We start from the raw sequence: 20,862 nt of genomic DNA, 5'->3' as shown, positions 1-20,862 counted from the left end.
ACGCTCTCCGCAAGACAGAACCGACAAATGTAGTCTGGGACGAACAAAAGGAAGCCTCCTTCGTAAACCTGAAGGCTGTGCTGATTAGCCGTCCGGTATTGCGAGCTCCAGACTATGCCCGAGAATTCACGGTCCAGTGTGATGCCAGTGATCGAGGGTTAGGTGCTGTTCTCTGCCAGAGAGATGACGACGGTAATGAGCACCCCGTGCTCTACCTGAGCAGAAAACTGAGTTCTAGAGAGAGGGCTTATTGCGCGTCAGAGAAAGAGTGCGCTTGCATTGTATGGGCCATTCAAAAATTGCAGTGCTATCTTGGAGGGGCCAAATTCACCGTAGAGACGGACCATTGTCCCCTGGCTTGGCTGCAAACTGCGACATCGAAGAACAGTCGCCTTCTTAGGTGGAGCTTGATTTTACAGCAGTACAATTTTGAAATAAGATACAAAAAGGGGAAGTTAAATGGGAATGCGGACGCGCTTAGCCGCTGTTTCTAAGCAGTCCGAGGTGTTCCTCACCATGTATCCAAATTGATAATCAGGTTTTTATTTTTTTTTTCTCGTGCGCTTGTATATGTGTGACTATATAAAGCAGCACGTTTGGTTTTCGAGGCATACGTGGGTCCTGAACGTCTTGAGAGTGGGCTTTTCTCGAACAACAATGGCAGTTTTCTTTTGACCTGGTCTCTTCAGACGGGAGCCGAGTGCTTGCTTCGACATGTGGTTGAGTTTCAGACAGCTCGAGCAATTTGGCCTACAACAATCAAGACAACGCGACAAGCAACAGCGAGCTTCAAGCGTTCACGTGCAGGCCATTAAGTCGTCTCTTCATGCAGCAGCTGCGACTGCTGCCCTCCGTGACTCTTCTGGCGGGGGAGGAGGCTGTTACGACCGTGCATTATCCGCACTTGCTCGCCTGTGGGCATGGATAAGTGTTGTGGATATGTGGTGATGGTCCAATGGCTCTAAGTGAGCCTGTTTCCAGGAATCCTGTTTTGTAAGCCTGTTTTGCTTTGTGGACACCCTGCAAATGCCAAATTGACCCTGTCAAGAGAACGTCTGGAAAAACACAAAGAAACGTCCCCCTGCGGGAAATGCAGGAAGTGCTTTCTTTCTTTTGTTCACCCTTCCAGTCGAGAAGCCCTATCGTCCAGTGAGGAATGCCTCCTATCCAAAGGAGACGACAGAGTGACATGTCCGCTGACCTGCAGGACAAGAAAGGAGCATGACGCATACAGCCATTAAGTGATTTCCCAGGAATGCAGGAAAGATTTGCAATTGTCGAAAACGGACAATGCTGGGAGCGTATGCGGCGCCCACGTGCACTTGGGTTTCTGAGAAGTAAATCCACTTGCCGGAACCAGCTGCCTATCGATTCTTGGCTGAAGAATAGAAATGTACCTCCTCGCCGTTCCCAAGCTTTTCCCGCCAACAAGTGACCAGGCTCAACGAAACAATGCCGGGCCAGTCAGTGCTTCAGACCATCAGTGCAGTGATGTGTTCGATTGGATGCCGATATCTGAGGGGCGTGCCCTGGATTTGGTTGGTCAGCATCTTCAGAGAGGGGCTGGACATAGGGGGTTTGAAGGACGCTGCAGAGCACGAAATGTCGCTCTGGGCCCTGGGTAAACGGCTCATCCAGTCGCTTCTCGCTATGAACTCTTAACGCTTTCCATTTTGCCGATGTACCCTTCTTTTTCTTGTAAATATTCTTGTAAATAATCTTGTAAATAAGTTTTCTCAAAGTGCCATTAAACCTGCTTGTATATATTTTACCAACTTCGAAGATTCAGTCCTTCTTCAACCCCGAGTCTCTGCACGCTACCAAGTGAAGGCCGGGTCGACTTAGTCCCAGCGTCACGACAGCGTCAAGAAAGCACCACATTAACACCTCTGGCTTGGTCATGAAGAGTTGAATTAATCGAAAAGGTGTCTGCATCTGTGTGCCCACATTGCGGTTCTCCCAAAGAACGAGCGCGATTAAATGCTGCACGTGGTGTGGCTATTTTCGACAAGGAGTTCACAAAGAACGCTCGGGCAGCCAAGCGCTGGATCGTGCGCGCTACTACGCATTGTTCCAGCACATAGTTTCTCGTCTCTGGCTGGCCGCAGTGGACATATCTGTCATCATGTACAAACCCCCAGCGTTTCAGGCGGTCTTTTGTGGGAATGACTCCCCGCGCGATACTGGAGTACCCGAGTTCGACCCCGACTCCGGCGGCTGCGTTTCGATGGAGGCGAAACGAAGAGGCGTCCGTGTGCTCTGCGATGTCAGCGCCGGTTAAAGATCCGCAGCTGGTCGAAATTACTCCGTAGCCCTCCACTACGGCTCCTCTTTCTCTCTTTCTACATTAACTCCCACCGCTGATTGCACTGCGCTTCTCTGCGTTTCGATGGAGGCGAAACGAAGAGGCGTCGTGTGCTGTGCGATGTCAGCGCACGTTAAAGATCCCCAGGTGGTCGAAATTACTCCGTAGCCCTCCACTACGGCTCCTCTTGCTTTCCATTTTCACTCCCATCTTCCTCCCTTCCCTTACGGTACGGTTGCGGTGTCCACAGAAAAACAAGTGAGAGTTACCGCGCCTTTCCCTTCCTATAAATAAATCAGTTTTAAAACTGCGCTTCTGGAGCGTGGGCACATAGACAGGTAAAACCCTCACCCAAGGGCCCTTGAGGTATCCGAAATAATAATAATAATAATAATAATAATAATAATAATAATAATAATAATAATAATAATAATAATAATAATAATAATAATAATAATAATAATAATAATAATAATAATAAAATTAACAGCGATCTCGCTTAAACTCGAGGCAGGCCTGGGCTTCCGGCGTTCGCGAGCCCCCTAGGTTACTATTCTGATACACCGCAAGCAGTCCCTTAGGACTGCCGCACACCCTTCCCGTATGCGACGACTCGCACGTCTCGAACGTAAGCACTCGCACCTCCCCCTCCACTCCTCTTTCTGGGTGCTCTACTTATTATAGGAACAGGAGGGCAGGCACCAGGACACCTCTGCACAGCGTTTAATACCCGGCTGTCCTCACGTTTGTAGATATCCCAACATGGTGATCAATCTCTCTCGCGCGCTCCCAGTCCAAAACCTCGTCTTCTTCCTCATAGTTCCGCTTGCAGATTCTTGCTCAATCTGCAACACCAATCCCGTGGCCCAAGCACTGGCTGCGCCTCGGCTACTGCTCCCTGAACTTCGCGTGAACTCTGTGGATCTTGCAAGGCCGAAACGTCCAAATGCCATAAGTCGCTGCGCTGTCCGGGCCGACCAGGTAAATGGAAGGAGAGGGCAAACGGGTGATGGTCAGTTATGGGCTCGGCGATTTCGGGGAGATCGAGAACACGGCGCTATAAGACATTGCGCAAGAGATCGTAGGAGACATACATGTGGTCCAGCCGGTTGGAGCTGAACCTTCCGAGCCAGGTCGGTTCAAACGCATCTCAATGTAAGCATTGCCATGCGTCGTGCAGCGCAAACTGAGATGTGCTGCGTTGTAATTCATAGGCGTGCGCAGTGTTGTGGCATTGCCCCATCAGCGCGCGTACATCCTTGATCTAAAACACAGTTGATGTCTCAGGCAAGCAAGAGCGGATAGCATTCAAGCAGAAAGAGCGACTGTTCAGAGAAGCATTCAAGCAGAAAGAGTGAAAGAATGACAAGAGTACAACTTGGTGGAGTGTGCTGATTCGACCAATCATCAACCATCCTGGAGCTACGTAGCCGCCCCATTGCACCAACATTGACAACCGATGTGAGCCAGCCCTCTGCTTCTTCAACCCCGGTCGTGTGCCCAGAAGCGCTCCGACAGCGGGATCTGGCCATATTCAGCGGGACTGATGATCACGATGTGGAGGATTGGCTTGCCTCTTACGAGCGGGTAAGCGCCCACAACCGTTGGAACGAAGCCCTGAAGCTCAAGAACGTAGTATTCTACCTGACGGAAGTTGCCAGTCTCTGGTACCACAACCACGAGGACTTTGTACGCGAGGAGGTCGCCCGACAATTGTCTGTTCTTCAAAGCGTTCAGGGCACTCCTTTTAACTTAACCGCAAACCTTCAGGCTGTGATTCCGGAACAAGTAGCTGAGGCGCTACCAACCACTCCTCAGCAGGTTCCAGTCGCAACGGCCGCTACGTACGCCGACATCCTCAGACGCCCCATCACTGAACCGCATGTCTCGTTCCGTCCTCCACCGCCGCCAGCCCCATTCAATCCTCCTCGAACGACCTCTGTTAGTTCGAACCCTTGGCGTACACGGGACAATCTACCAATTTGCTACGCGTGTGATGCTGCTGGACACATTATGCGTTACTGTCGTTGCCGCGTCGTGCCGCCTACAGATTATTCTCGACCCTACGCTTACGGGCCTGCTGAACATACGTCACGTCCCTCTTCTGCCGACCTTGATTCCGCTGCCGATCGACCACCTGATCGCCGCCGCTCTCCATCGCCGAAGCGCTCGATTTCACCGATGCGTCGCTACACCACCGAGCCTCGGTAAGACTTATTAGTGCAGTTCCCGAGGCAAGAACTGCGAGTGCGTCGAACAATATAAGACCTCATTTCGTCCCTGCGAATGTGCATGAACTTGTTGTGGAGGGTGTGACTGTCTTAGCCCTTGTGAATACTGGCACTGCTGTGTCTGTGATGAGCCGAAAACTGTACCGCAGGCTACGCAAAGTGACGACGCCTTTACCTGACATTTCGCTTCACACCGCTAATGCACAGCGTGTCTTGCCTTTGGCGGCTTGCACAGCCAGAGTTTTCAATCAAATGTTTCTATATACCATAAAATTTGTCATTCTGTCATCGTGCTCACATGACCTTATTTTAGGGTGGTACTTTCTCCGCGATCATCACGCCATTATCAACTACACTCGCGCCGAAATTGAACTTTTCCCGTGCAACGCCCCTTCGAATATCGATTTGTTTCCTGCGCCCAGCAAGCTGACTGCGACTGCCGACATCGAGGTCCCTCCGCGCTCATCTATTACCATTCCTGTTTCCTGCCTCTCCGCACCTGACGGCGCCGTCATTTTCTCTCCGTCCGAGAGCTTCGCATCTCGCCACGCTCTGCTTCTACAATACGCTGTGCTCACTGTCCAAGACGGCTGCAGTGTAATTCAGGTTTCGAACCCTTTGCTGAGCGCCTACTCTTTCCTCCGTGGTGCGTGCCTTGGTATTGTACAGCTCATCGATGGCGTGATCATCCCGGACATTTGCACTGATTCCTGTATTCCTGTCGTCTCAGTTGCTTTGCCTGAGCCTACTTCTTCCGTTGTAGCCGAAGTCTTTGTTGGTTCTGTTGACGCTAACCTCGCCCCACAACAACGCTCCCAACTTCTTCCCTTACTTGACAAGTATCGCTCTTCGTTCGATATTTCAAAAAGCCACCTCGGCCGCATGGCTACCGTCACCCACGAGATTGATACCGGCACCCACAAGCTGCTGCGCCAGCGCCCATACCGTGTCTCGGCAGCTGAACGACAAATTATTGAAGACCAAGTTGACGACATGCTTCAGCGCGGTATCATTCAGCCGTCCAGTAGTCCGTGGGCCTCGCCTGTCGGCCTTGTCAAGAAAGGAGGAGGAAACAACTTTATTTAACGCATTACATTAGGCGTTAAGAATGTCCTGGCTCAGGGTCACCAAGGCCAACTGATCTTGCAGCTGGTCAGAGGCTAACCAAGCCCGCCACGATGGGGGAGGAGGGTGTGGAAAGTGAGGAGATTGGAGGGCGACAGGGCATGAAAAGATGCAATGCTCCAAGTTTGCATAGTGTTCTCGGCAATTTGGGCATGCAGGGGAATGTATGATTCTGTAGAGAAAAGATCGGGCAGGAGTAAGCAGTGTATTTAGTTGTATGCGTCTAAGAATGCGGATTTGCGTGGTAGTGAGAGATTTATCAGGAAGAGGAAGTGTACGGAGAGTTTCTCTAATGTTCTCGTAGTGAACGTTGATTTCTTTTTTGTAGTGAAGAGTAGTGTCCCACGTTGGTGGATAAGGCCATGGAATCCCAGGCGCCCGGTGTTGAAGTTCGCGGGCGAGGCGATGCACTACCTCATTGCCTGGGATTCCAGCGTGACCAGGAATCCACCTTAGTGTTACAGTGTGGGGACGTAGTTTGGTAAGAGCTCTATGTAGATCATCGTGTAGTTCTTCAGGAATGCGACCCGTGTGAATGGCGCGTATAGCTTGTATTGAATCAGTGTATATGGTATATCCTGAAGGGTTAGGGGGTGCTTGTGCGAGGTCTTGAATACTGGTAACTATTGGTAGGGTCTCGAGAGTCGCTGTAGGAGGAGGATCTATGTAAGGAACGAGGGTATGCGTCAATACATCGCTACAGCTCTGAATTGAGTAAGCAGCCGCTCCGACGCTAGTTCGTGATGCATCTGTGTAAATGATCGTGGAATCTGTTGGGTGAACATGGTTGGAAACGCGAGCGGAACGTCTGCCTGTGTTAGTGTCGGGTGCAACGTTTTTTCGAATGGGGATTATTCTGAGGTTATCCGGGAGCGAAGAAGGAAGGGTACTTATAGGGAGGTCTATAGGTTTGAGTGCAACCTGCTGTAGTATCCAATGTCCTTGTTTGGTGCTAGAAAGACGTACCATTTGCCGGTCGCGATGTTGTTGTATGAGGTCACCCAGGGGCAAGAACAGCCCCGTAGAGTATAGGCGCTCCGTGGACGTATGTACAGGGACGTTAAGGGCGGCCTTGTACAATATGTGAAGCGCAACCTCAATATGATGTCTTTGGCGACAAGTTAGTGTAAGGTAAGGAATCGTATATAAAATTTTGCAAGCGCTAATGCGTGGACAAGCTGCCTGACTTGACCCTCGCGTAGCCCGGCGTGCTTATTGACTATGCGGCGAACTAGATGCGTAAGCTGATTGCAAACTTTAACGGTTGTAGATACATTGGCCTGGTTGGTTGACTCATGGATATGAAGTCCGAGGATCCGGCAGGATGATACACGAGGGATGGGGTGACCTGCCATTGTGAGATTGATCAGCTGGTTATGCTGGCGTTGATAGCGAGTTTTTGCAATCAGCAGCAATTCGGATTTTTCAGGTGTGGGAGATAGTCCTACTTTATCAAGGTAACTAACGACTGCATCGATACCTTGCTGTAGGGTCTCCTCTACTGCTCCAGGAGACCCAGAAGTGCACCAAAGAGTAAGGTCGTCTGCATAGAATGTGTGTTTTAGGTTTGGGATAGACGCTAAAATACGAGATATAGGAGCCATTCCAAGGTTAAAAAGGGTGGGTGACAGAATAGCGCCCTGACGAGTACCACGTGTGAGGGGGAAAGGATCAGATATCGAATCGGGGAGACGGAACTTGGCCGTACGGTCGCGGAGAAATGCTGTGAGGTAGCCATACATCTTTGGACCACAGCCAGTAGAGGCAAGGATGTTTAATAGAGGATCGTGGGCAAGGTTATTAAAGGATTTTCGCACATCAAGGGCCACTATGGCTTGGATCTGGGAAGTGGGCGGAGGGTCAAATTCGTGCATGAGGAGAAAAAATAGGTCCTGAGTAGACACACCTTTTCGGAAGCCAATTTTTTGAGGGGGAAATAAATCTATGGATTCAAGATGAGTCTCGAGCCGATTGAGCACCTTCCGCTCCATGGTTTTTCCCAGGAATGATGTTAAAGAAACTGGGCGGAGGTTTTGAAGCGCAGTTTTTTTGCCTGGCTTTGGAAGTAGGGTTATAAGGGATTGTTTCCAAGATGCTGGGAGTGTGCTTTCTTCCCAATGTAAGTTTATAATACTCAGAAAATGTTCTTTGTCCTTGTCAGAGAGATTTCGAATGAGTGAGTATGTAATCTGGTCTTAACCTGGGACTGACTTCCGCTTTAGCTGTTCTAGCGCCCAGTCGAGATCCCAGAGGGTAAACGGCTGATCGAGTTCTACATTGGAAGCACCAGTGTACGGAGTATAAAGGCTGGGTAGGGGAGGAGGAATGTAGAGATCGCGGAGTTGGGCTGTTAAGGCATCCGCGCCTAGTTGAGAATAGTGCTTCTCGAGAGTGGGAACAGGCGCCGGTTGAGGCCCGAGTAGTTCTCTGAGTAAATGCCAGGTTCTTTTTTGATTTAGTGTGCCGTTAATGGTGTTACAAATTTTGTTCCATTGATTGGTGTCAAGTGTAACGCAGCGTTCTTTAACCTGTCGCGTCAATTCGGTGACTCGGTCGGAGAGGCGAGCATTGTTGGGCTGAGTGCGAAGGGTGCGCAAGAGTCGTTTCCGCCTCTTCCAGATGCGTACAAGGTAAGGGTCCGGATTATCTGACGGGCTGAAGTGGAACTCTCCTGCGTAGCTTGTTTCTGAGCATGTTTGAGTGCTTTTGTCCAGCTCTGAAGACTGCCAGTAGTATGAGAGGTGTCGCGTATAGTGCGAAAGGTATTCCAGTTTGTGTGGGAAATTTTATGTTTACGCGAACGGGTACGGCTAGGGACAGTGATGTTAATAATGTAATGGTCGCTGAGCAATTTTTCATCTGCAACTTGCCAGGTGACCTCTCGCAGTCCGCGGCCCACTGTGAGGTCTGGCATGGTGGATTGTTGGTTCCTGTAACCTTCCCGGGTAATGGAGTTTGGGGTGTTATAAATAGTTAATTGACCTCTGTTTAATGCGTCGTTGAGTATACGGCCATGTCGGAAGGTGTATGGGTAACGCCAGATAACGTGCGGGGCATTAAAATCCCCACCTATCAAGAAGTCGGAGTCTCGAAACAATCTTGAAGTAAAGTGCATTAGCGGTTTGAAAAGCGTGTACTCTGTAGGAGGGTTATAAAAATTTAGAATGGATAAAGGGCGAGATAAGTGATAAGAATACAGTGCAAATGCAATAAGATGACGTTCAAGACGACTGGGGACTTCAATGGCCTCAAATCGGATGTCCCGACGAATATCAGTGCTCACTAATAGGGCACATGTCGCTGTCATGCGCTGCATGCAGGGCACGGTAGCCCGGAATACCTTTAAGAGCACGCGATTCTTGAATGAAAATGACGTGGGGCTGCGAGGGTAGTCAGGAGCCATTGGATAGTGTTCGATTGGTACGCAGGTTTCTGCTATTCCACTGTACAATGTATATGTGATTGTTCCCTGCCATTCTTAAGCTACGTTAGCACGCTGCTCGGGAGGGACAGAAGAGGATGCAGCAGTTGCTTCAGGGGATGTAGACGGACGGGGCCGTTTAAGAGAATGATTTAGGAAATCCATGCGTTTGTCATCCTGCAGGAGATTGCTAAGGAGGGTATGCATGAGTTCGAATGCTTGGCGATCGCCAAGCAAGAAATTTCTGCCATTCGAATGGCGGAAATTTCTTCTGCAAGGTACCAGATAATAAGGTCATTTCGATCTTTTATGTGGCGCATATAATTCTCAGATGTGATAACTGGTGTGGAATCGGAAGATGTATAAGAGAAAGGTTTGGGAGGGGAAAGGGGAAGTGGCGGGCTCGGCTTACCCGGTGGTGGGAGCGTAGCTGGCTTGAGAAGCGGACGTGGGGCAGCTGGCAGTTCTTGAACTTCTTGATGAAAGACATTGGTCCGATTGGGTGGTGCCGTCTCTTGATTTGCCTGTGACAGAGGGGGAAGTCCTCGCGAGTCGGAGGATGATGGGGTGGCTTATTCTTCTTGCCAGGGTGACCAGACATTGTTTGTCGCGTAGTCAATAGTCGCTTTGTAGTGGGACGCTGGGAATTAGATGGCTTTTTCTGTTCTTGGACAGAAGGTTCCAGCTGTTCCCTGAGACTCTTCCTTCGGTCATATGCAGCCTTGTGGCTCTTTTGGTCTTGTTGTTTCTGTACAGGGCAGGTGAGTTCAAAAGTTGGGTGGGTTCCACCGCAGTGGAAGCCATAGGCGGAGCAACGATGTGGTTCATCTTGTTGGCTGAGCTGGGCTGAGCAGGTGGGGCAGCGTTGATATGTCGGATGGTGAGGGCAGTTCAGCAGCCGATGACCATATTCGCGGCACCTGCTGCACTTTAAAGCATTTGGTCTTTCAGGCTTGCATCTGTACAAGACGCGGCGGAACAGAATTTGTCGAGGTACATGGGTGCCTTCAAAAGTTATTAATACAGACTCGGTCTGTCCCATCATACGAGCGGACAGGATCGTCGCATGCCACGATTCAAGGCTTTCTGAAAGTTCGGCTTCTGAAAGACCTTTCTTGATTGCATGAATTACGCCCCGGCACGATGCCACCGGGGCCGTCATGTAAGATTGGATGTTATGAGTTTTGGCTCGGATGGATAACGAGGAAAGTGCTGCTAGCTTTCGGGCGGTCAATTCGTTGGTGGTCTTCAGAAGGATGACATTCTGGTGATATTTGATTTGTAGAGTCAGAGCCTGCCGCTCATGCGGCGCCAAGTCTGCTGCTGAGGAAATTTCTTGAAGAATTTCGTAGGAGTTAACCTGGGAGATATTGAGCGTACTTGGTGCCCTGATTACGACAGCTTTCAACGTTGAGAAATGTGTCGCCGGAATCTTTTGTTTGCCTTTTTCTTTGGGGTAATCCAGTCAGACGCATCGAAATCTTCAGAGGTATGAGCGCGTTCTTCTCTGGCGTCTGAGGCATTGGCGCGTGCTTCGGCAGCATGGGCACGTGTTTCTCCAGGAAATTCATCGACGGCACGGGCGGTGGCGGTGCCGTTGCCATGGTAACACAATCGAGATCCGTGGCAAGGCTTAGCGAGCCTCGGGCATCATCGGAACCTATATATGGTCGGTTCTTAGCCAAAAAGCTATCAAATTCAGCACATGAGGAGTCAGAATGATCCCAGGTACTTGCCGAATGACGTGAGTTGGGCGATGGAGGTCCCAGGGTTGATGGTCTGGCAAAAAGACGGTGAATTCCGGAGTTCGATGTTCCGCCGTCTGTTCTAGGCGACGCCACCTGGGATCACCCTTGTCAAGAAAAAGGATAGCACTATACGGTTTTGCGTCGATTATCGGCACTTTAACAACACCACTCGCAAAGACGTCTATCCGCTGCCTCGAATTGATGACGCCATAGACTGTTTACAAGAAGCTGAATTCTTTTCGTCATTAGAACTGCGATCAGGATATTGGCAAGTACCTCTAGCGGATACCGCACGCGCCAAGACTGCTTTTTTGTAACACCTGATGGCCTATACGAATTCAAAGTCATGCCCTTCGGACTTGGCAACGCGCCGGCCACTTTTGAGCGTAGGATGGATTCGATACTCTATGGCCTAAAGTGGAAAACTTGTCTGTGCTATTTAGATGGCACTGTAGTCTTCTTTGTTGATTTCGAGAGCCACATTCTCCGTTTGGAGTGCGTGTTGAACTGTTTGACCCAAGCTGGGCTCCAACTTGACCTGAAAAAGTGTCGCTTTGGTGCTCGTGAACTCACGATTTTAGGCCACGTAGTTTCCAAAGACGGCGTACTTCCTGATCCTGCTAAGCTTCGCGCCGTTGCTGAGTACCCGAAGCCTTCCACTATAAAGGAGCTCCGCAGCTTTATCGGCCTATGCTCTTATTTCATAGGTTTTGTCCGAAATTTCGCCACTATTATCGCGCCTCTGATGAACCTCCTGGGTGGCGACAATGATCTGACCGGTTGGTCAAACGTCAGTGACACCGCTTTCACAACACTGCGCCGTCTCCTCGTCTCACCTCCCATTTTACGGCACTTCGATCCAATTGCTTCCACTGAAATTCATACCGATGCCAGTGGCGCTGGCTTTGGCGCTGTTCTTGCGCAACGAAAACCTGGTTTTGTAGAATACGTAGTTGCCTACGCGAGCCGTTCGTTGACGAAAGCGGAATCTAATTACTCCGTCACAGAAAACGAATGTCTAGCCATCATTTGGGCGATTTCCAAGTTTCCCCGTCCTTTCGGCATCGTCACGGACCACCATTCCTTGTGTTGGTTGTCCTCCTTGAAAGACCCTACAGGCCGGCTATTCCGATGGGCCCTCCTTCTCTAAGAGTGCGATGTCCGTGTCATCTATCGCTCCAGCGGGAAGCACAATGACGCCGACGCCTTGTCCCGCTCTTCCCTACCACCTCCCAGCGCCTGCTGTCCCCGCGTTTAGTGCTCTTTGTTGACGCATCCCTTGCGCAACATGGCATGTGAGCAACAACAGGATCCTTGGATAGCTCGTCTTATTAGCTTCCTCTCGGATCCATCGGCTTCACCAGTACTTCGGGCTATCCGCTGCCAGACTGCTCACTTCGCCATTCGCGACGGCCTCATATACCGCCGTAACTACACATCTGATGGTATGAAGTGGCTACTTGTCATTCCTGCTCACTTGAGGTCGGAAATCTGCGCACTCTTTCACGATGACCCACAGTAGGTTCATGCCGGCGCCTTTAAAACGTACTCAAGGCTTTTTCTTCGCTATTATTGGCGTGGTATGTTTACTTACGTCCGCAAGTGCGTCCGCTCGTGCGCCCCCTGCCAACGTCGCAAATCTGGCCTCTTTCTTGCACCTCGCGCCCTTTCGACCGCATCTGAATCGACCTTTATGGACCGCTTCCATACACTGCTGCCGGCTGGGTTATCGTAGCCGTTGACCACCTGACTCGTTAAGCTGAAACCGGGGCTCTCTTTGAGGCTACGACATCCCATGTTGCATCCTTCATCTTGCACTATTTCATTCTGCACCATGGTGCACCCCGCGAACTCTTGAGTGACAGAGGACGTGTCTTCCTTTCGGCGGTAGTGGAATCCTTATCGCAAAAATGCAACATCACTCACCGCACTACTACGGCATACCATCAACATACAAATGGTTTGACGGAAAGCTTGCGGCGGCGGCTAGCCTGCCCCCGAATTTTTATCTGTTGTAGGCCGTCATTGCACCCGCCACCGCTTAGGTGGTGGACGACGGCCGCGGTTTCAGCGCGCGTCTTTCTCTCCCTCTTCCTTTTCTTTATTCTCTATTTTCTTTTCTGCCTGCACGAGGCAGCGGAGGTGGCTCAGCTACAGAGCCAGTAGCTGGCCCGTGCATTTTCTTTTCCTTCTTCCTACAGCCACAACAACAACAACCGCACGAGGTGCAGACTTCACTTCGTGCGAGTTGTGGGTCCCCGCGTCGTGCTAAGGCTCGCAGGTTGCCACTGGCGTCTGTGCCGTCACGTCGTAGGACCGCCGCTGCATGCAATACGCAGTGCATGCTTCCCATTGCACTTTTTCCATTCACAGCATGCATTTCTGTGGCATGGCCGTAGGCTGCGCACCGCTCGCACCTCAGGGTCTTCCATCCCGCCGCCATGTGGCCAGTGCAGACGCACTGGGTTCCTGGATGACCTTGAATGAGCATGAAGTTGGGCACTGGGTTCCGCATGTCGACCCACAGCAACCTCGTACCTGTGAACTTGCGCGGGTTGAAATTGCGCGGGGGTAGCCTGTAAACGGTGGCAGCCGCCATGGGCTGGCCCAGTGTGTTGACAGAAACACGTTGGCTGCCGCGGCTGACGGCGCCGGGCGTTGACAACTCGGTGGCATGTGTCTGGGATCGCAAGCAAACCAGGTGCTTGCAGGCATCGAGGTGGTGGAGGTACAGCAGCCGTCGGCAGCAGTGACTTCCTCGATGGCATCGACGACGACGTCGTGGCGACTTGGAGCGCCTTTAGGCGCTACTAGGTAAAAAAAATGTGCCTTCGGAGGTGTTGGGGGAGCTTCGGGTGGTGCACAGGTGGCCATTGTTGCGTGGCCCCGGGACCCGATGCATGCCCTGGGCGAGGTGGACACCTGAAGCGCTACTCGAAGCTGCTATTACCATAGAAGGCGTTTGAAAAAGGAACCCGTTTCAAGGCATGTGTCCATAAATTGCCCACAGAAATTGAAATAGCGCAGTAATATTACGGAGAGCTAAAATAGAAAATACACATTGCGATAAGCACTTGACTACAGCTTTGTAAGCCGAGCATCAATGTTGTTTCGTCTGTGGGAAAAACTTAAAAGGAAAATAAAATGCACAGTCCTGTTACTAGCTCTGTAGCTGAGCCACCCCCGCTGCCTCGTACGAACAGAAGAGAAAACAGAACAAAAAAAGAACAGGGGGAGAAAGACGCGCGCCGGTAACAGCAGTCGTCTGCCACCGAAGCGTTGGCTTCATTACTGCCAACAATGTATGCAGCTAATCGATAACCCAAGGATAGCATCCGTACGCAGTGCATGGATTGCAGCGCTATGGATGTTACTTTATTTCATTTAAGAGAAATAGTTTTTTTTCTCTTAATTAACAACTTAAGTTTTTTTCTACAACTATGCAAGTATTTCAATATATCATACACACGCGTGTCGTGGTTGCTCCGTTCAGGATAAAAGTAGATCATATTCATCGAGCGGCCGGGCGGCCATGCTGGGACCATTATAGTGAAATGTCGTTGTTATAATTTTGTGTTTTATAATAATTGTAAAAGTACATCGTAATATTCGAACGGCGGGGCGTTTCATTACGCGAATTGTTTTGCCGAGGCACAGGGTTTGGCAGCGTTAAACTCCTGTAAACGGTTTTATAAAAATTGGAAGGCGCAATCTGCCACAATTCTCGGGGGACACCTAAGCAGCGCAGTCAGAGAAAGGAGGAAGGGGGAGTGAAAGAAGAGAGAAAGCTTCGCCGTTAAGAATGGAACGTTATGGAGCAACTTGCTATACTCATTTTTAACGCGGTAGCGTTAAGGAGCTCGTATCGCAGAAAAGCCGGTGTCGTCGGCGGTGTTGGCCGTGAGCGATAAATCCCGGCATGCACTTCATAAATAAAAAGCAACTTCCAAGAAGGACTGGGTGGGAATCGAACCAGGGTCTCCGGAGTGTGAGACGGAGACGCTACCACTCAGCCACGAGTTTTTTTTTTCTTTTTTTGCCGGTCATCACAAACACAAAACAAAACCAACAAAAACGCGCTACAAACAGAATGCTCACAGCAGAGCGGTTACCACAAGCATGACACTGTTAATACAGAAGCCGGCAGGCTTATACAAGTTTCCTTTGTCACGTTAAAATTCCTTCAGCTTGCATAGTGGTTCGACTCTTGAAATCCAGTCTAGCACAGTGATCTTCAATTCGTGCATTTCAACCAATGTGTGTATACTCTCGCGAAAGTTGAGCCTTGCATGGCGGGCGCCAGGGTAACAGTGAAAACCCGCCATTCTGGACCGCCATAGACTTTTTCAGGCCTATTAGCATAACCGTATCAAGTGGAATCCCATCATTATTTTCAGTTGGCAGGAATCTAATCCCGTATGAGTCTAATGGTAATTCTTTTTTAACAGTTCGTTGCAGCACATCCCAAAAACAGACGCCCTCCAAACAGTGCAAAAATACATGGTCTATTGTCTCTGGCTGTTTACATATTAAGCAAAGTGAACCCCATGGCAGATAAAAGCCCTTGCTTTCAAAAAACGTTTGTACCGATAATGTTCCTGTATGTAACTTTAAGAAAAACGTCTTTACCCCAGGAGAAACAGGCATTCTTTTGACACGCTTCAGTAGGTCTTGACCTAGACGGCCGGTATACAAGGCTCTGTACACAGAAACAGAGAAGAAGTCGTCACAAACTCTTTTTCACTGAACTTGCGTATTCTGTCGAGAAGCGAGTTGACAGAATTCGAACACCGCTGACAACCTCTGAAAAAACTAGAAAGACGCCCTGGCATGCTTTCAGTAGCAACAACGAAATTGGGCAACGCCCGCGCGAGCCTCACTTGGCACACAGTGCGCAAAAAGGGGTCGGTAACGACGCGAAAGAAAATAGATCTGTTTACAAGCTGGCGCACAAATAAGTGAGCAAGCCCGAGACCTCCGTCTTTAATTGGCCGGAACAAGTTGTCCCGACTACATCTTTCCCAGCTTGATGCCCATACAAACACAGCAAAGAATCGGTGTAGCTTTTGAACACTCAACCTAGAGCAATGAAGTGCTTGCATGACGTACCACACCTTGGCAACAAAAAATAGATTACACACAGTGGCTCGTGCAAAAGTAGACAGCGGAACTCCTTTCCACCTGTCAGCCTTCTCCTGTATTTCCTGAACTTGGGCGTGCCAAAATGGCTTGCTGTCTTCATAGAATTATAGAGGTACGCCCAAATACTTCACGGGTGTTGTAACCCATGTAACGTTGGCAAAAAAGTCAGGCGTTGATGTCCACGCCCCGTGCCAGAAGCCAACACACTTTCCCCAGTTTGCTGGACTTCCTGTGGTGGCACTAAAATCTTTCACAACTTCAACTGCGGCGCAAATACTTTCTTTGTTCGCACAAAACACTACCACATCATCAGCGTACGCCAAAAGTTTGACCTCAGACTTGTACAGTTGAAAGCCCTGAACAGATGGATTTTGCATAATAGACAGGCATAAAGTTTCGATATAAATGCAGAATAGAAGAGGGCTGAGAGAGTGTTAAAGATCCCAAGGGGGTCAACATTAGTCTGTGGCCCTCCTACACAGCACCACTTTCTCTTTCTGCTTTGTGCCGCATCTTGCTGCCCCGCCGGGGTGGTGCAGTGGTAAGTCGCCCTACTACTGCGCTGGAGTACACGGGTTCGAAACCGACCTCTGCGGCTGCGTTTCGATGGAGGCGAAGCGAAGAGGCGTCCGTGTGCTGTGCGATGTCAGAGCACGTTAAAGATCCCCAGGTGGTCGAAATTACTCCGTAGCCCTCCACTACGGCTCCTCTTTCTCTCTTTCCACTTTCACTCCCACCTTCCTCCCTTTCCTTACGGCGCGGTTGAGGTGTCCACAGAAAACAAGTGAGACAGTTACCTCGCCTTTCCTTTCCTATGAATCAATCGACCTTCCTTCCTTCCCTTACGGCGCGGTTCAGGTGTCACAGAATAAGTATGACAGAATAGTCATGTCCGCTTGTAAAAATGTAGAGTCCTCTCCCTATTGTTTCCCGCCTCATGTTAATAGTTTGCCTGCTTAATCTTTGTTTGATACCTACATAACGTCTTTGTTATATTGCTATTGTGCTTTATAAACCATCTTTTTTTGTATATAAGTAAATTGCACTGCCACTGGACTTGAGTACGCCTCATCCCTCTGGCCATCTGCCAAACACGCGTGACCTCTAACGACGGTCAGCAGTCCAAATCTGGTCTTTCGCACGCCGCTTCTTCCCACGTACCTATAGTGCAACGGTGGGAAATTTGGCTCAAAAATTGTAATTTCTGCGCCGGCCAACGATCCAGTTGCCGAGAAATATCGTGGCATTAAAGTCATTTAGTATAGCGCATGGACACCTACACCAGGAAGTTACGAGACTTCACTCCGCGTGTCGCATCGGCGCTTTTAGTTGACCGCACCAAAACACGAACGCAAGTTGCAGTGGCGACATCTGCGTTCAAACAAAAAAAAACATAGTCCTTTTTTTTTTACCCGGAAGCAAAAACTATCAAAGTCGCGCCAGGACGTAGCCAGCTATTTTGCTCCTGTGTCGAACAATGAGCCACGATAACACATTACAAACTACTGATTTCACTTCTGTTCACAATTTGTGTTCACGAAAACAAGCGTGCTAGCAGTCAAGACAAGGCGATCCACTTTATGGCGTTGCTGCCAACAAAACAACGCCAACTGTCAGGCTTGGCGACTGCTCAGCCGCCGAGTAAAATGAAAAAGCAGAACGTATAAATCCCTAATTGTGTGAGCTGAAGGTTACATGAGGCAAAGAGAAAGCTCCATGTGCCATTTATAGGCATGAGCGCGCCTCAAAACACGTTAACGAAGACAAATTCAATATGAATCGGGCGACCTGAACGCCGCCATCTTGTCAACGCTATTTTCCCATCATACGTGAGAGCCTAGCACGATAAACTCAAAATTTCACGTACGCTGGCCGATAATACGCGAGAGTTCATTCTCGGCTATCGTATAGTGCATGCGTAGTGTGGATGACGATATTTTTGGCATGCGATATTTCTCTGCGTGTGTTTGTGCACGCTATACTAAACGTCTTTATTAACCAAGCGGTACGAAGTCACCTGTGTGGAATAGGGGTACGCAACTTTCTTAGCCCAGGATCCAAGGGTCGAATCCCACCTGTTACCCAGTCACCCATGTCATGTTGTTTCCCAACGTTGCACAACCGGCACACCAATCAGTGCACAGCACCTGCCTACTTGCACCTGTCAGAGGCATGCTCGGCATTATTCTCATAGTTCTTACAACAATGCTGGCGCCGACTTTGGCACTGAATGCGGCTGTACTTAAGGCTATCTCTTTACAAATAGTAAGATAACTTATAAAGCATGCAGAATGAAATGTCAAAAAGCAAGGTAACCGTCCACTTGAGTATAAATAATTCTGCGGCTTACCTTTCGCAGTTTGCCTGATGTGAACGCTGCGGTCGACGCCGTTCTAAGCTTCTTCCATTGCTTTGCTTTGGCGTTAAGCATCATGTTGGCCAAAAGCGGGTCGTCATACTTAAAGATCTGCAAGCAAATGTCTGCTCCTGTGAACATTTCCGCGAATACGATACCTCAAAATGCATCTACGTATTCTGATTAATCGAGTGAGTATAAGTTCAACAGACGTAGACAATGCTAAACAACTGGCTAAGATTGTTAGGTCATGAACAATCATGACAGTGTGTGTGTGATTGAAAGTCTGAAAAAAAAATAATGGCAAAATGTATTTCCGTGTAGAAATAAATGCAGGGATAGGAACAAAGAAATTCTCGGTAGAATCTTGGCATTCTTCACATCAACACGGCATTTGCTTCTGAAGGCTACTTATAGGATATAATCATGTTGATTTAGCTGGCCAAGAATGGGTTATATAGATGTATTTGATAATTGAGCTGAAAGCGAGAGAGGTCGGCCGGAAAGTTGAACGTCTGGCCATCTACTCTGCACCAAGGAAGGGGAAAAGGAAAAAAAAGATCGCCGTGATGGCCGACGATGTGATGAAGAGGGGCATGGAATAAATACACAGGCAGAGTAACTTGTCTCACAAGCACACTGAGTTGCCTCAGAACTAACTTACTAGGATGAGTGAAAAATTGTCCGCGCTTCTAATCAAACCTCTTCCTCGTAACAAGCACGATTAGGATCGCGAGCTGCGCTGCTGAGCCCGAGCAAAGACGCTCCACAAATACTACGGCTCCGAATGGCATGCCGTATGAGAGGACGCCGCATGCTTGGATGAGGAAGAGCGGGTTGTCGTCGCCATCTTCTCCTTACAACCTCTTGCTACTGTACTCCTCCTACTGGGTTCACTGGGTTCACTCTGTCGCCACCCCGGAGGAATTTGAGCAAACAGCCATCATCCACGCACTTGCGCACACGGAAGAATGCTATAATTATAAGCCCTGACTGTATAATTGCGATATTATATTTCGCGCGCTGTCAAGTTCGCGTGTTTGCGTTAAGGGAACAAAGCTAGTCCGCCGGCAACCCGCACCGCCATATGGAAGTGATATGGGTGCTTGCCATAGCTCGGCAAAGTCCCAAGTGTTCGCTCAAACTCACTCACAAAATTTAAAAAATTTTGATCAACCTGCGCGTTCACTCAAACCCACATCCACCCCCTTTCGGGCTTACCGAACTCGTGAACTCAAACTCATTTAGACTCAGAACCAAATCGGACTCACTTCGCCGCACGACTCACCCAGAGTTTACCATTCTTCGTCCCTTACGATTGACAACGTGTCATAGTTCATCTAAGGTCAGTCACCCATTTTAACTCGGAATTCATCTGGGCTCACTAATTTCGACTCACGTTGACTCACGGCTCATATGGCGCTGGATTGCTCAGTTCGACTTGTAACTTATCTGGACTTATTAGACTCGCGGCATATTTGGGTACTCATCATGACTCATAACTCGCATCCATACATAGCGGCAACTGGCTGGTACATGGCGCTTGCATGCTTTTCAATAGCAGCCCGAATCCATTTTTCCTGTGGATGGGTTGTGCCCCCGTTCTGAATTTGCCCGGTTAAGAATGCGAAAAAGCTCCCAGAAATGCACGTGCACCAACTGTGCTCAGTGGAGGGCCATTGTAAAATGCCCAATAAGCTTATGTACAGTATTCGATGAATACTGGCAGATTTTGAGAAAAAAACAAGTATTTATGCATGAGGCGGACTATCTGCTAAAAGCTTTATTGTCCTAATTTACTTAGGCACTCAGTGAAAATAAACGAGAGAAGACAACGCGGACGATAACATGTCCATTACAAAACTGATGTTCACTAAACTAATGCTGCATTGACAAAAATATAGAAAAATTACGCTATACCAGGCGCTTGAAACTCACGAGAAATTTAAAAATATGGCCTTTTGGTTTAGCCCTTTTTAAGGTACACGGGACACGTATGTCCCCGGAACTAAACACGGTGCAACAACAGACCTACTGCGCGCGTAAGCTCTAAACTTCGGCATTTGGCTAATTAGGTTACCTCTGAAGGAAAATAGGTTTCGTTTGGCAACACTGACACCTCTTTCCCGCCATATTAGGAGATTGAGCAGCAGGAGTGCAACGGATTTCGACCTACCAAGTAACTGTACATTGCCGCAATGTTATCTTACTGGCGCCGCCATGTGGCGAGCTCGGGAGACTGGCACGCGCTCGTCTTCTTCGCTCTCGGTGCTCGCCCGCCAGTCGGTTCCGTGCCTGATCTTGCCGGTACTTTTACTTAGTTGTAAGTAAACCTGCTGAACCAGTTTCACTGGCTTCTGTGACATTTTTGGTGGAGGTGCTGGGTAGATCCCATGTACGAAGAGCCTTTGGCTGCCCCCTACGCCCATCTACACACCGTGGACACGACACCTGTGCACAAGGCGAGCCGTCGCTTGAGAGGCTTAGCACCCGAGTGTGGTCCTCTTGTTTTCCCACCGCGAACCACGATGACT

The 20,862-nt window shown here is 49.3% G+C and overlaps 1 protein-coding gene across 1 annotated transcript in view; it reads right to left on the bottom strand.

Moving 5' to 3' along the window:
• The window catches only part of LOC146200615 (cytochrome P450 3A41-like), a 91,117-nt gene that overhangs the window by 42,600 nt on the left and 27,655 nt on the right, over window positions 1–20,862 (bottom strand). The window contains exon 5 of the mRNA XM_084592409.1: window positions 18,323–18,439. Coding sequence (XP_084448535.1) covers window positions 18,323–18,439 — 117 coding nt within the window. The remainder of the gene's footprint in view (window positions 1–18,322; window positions 18,440–20,862) is intronic.

This window comes from Amblyomma maculatum, chromosome 2 (assembly GCF_055883805.1).
Source record: "Amblyomma maculatum isolate TAMU_Amacu chromosome 2, ASM5588380v1, whole genome shotgun sequence".
NCBI classification, from domain to species: Eukaryota; Metazoa; Arthropoda; class Arachnida; order Ixodida; family Ixodidae; genus Amblyomma; species Amblyomma maculatum.
Note: the sequence above shows the minus strand (reverse complement) of the source record. Positions and strands in the feature narration are given on the sequence as shown.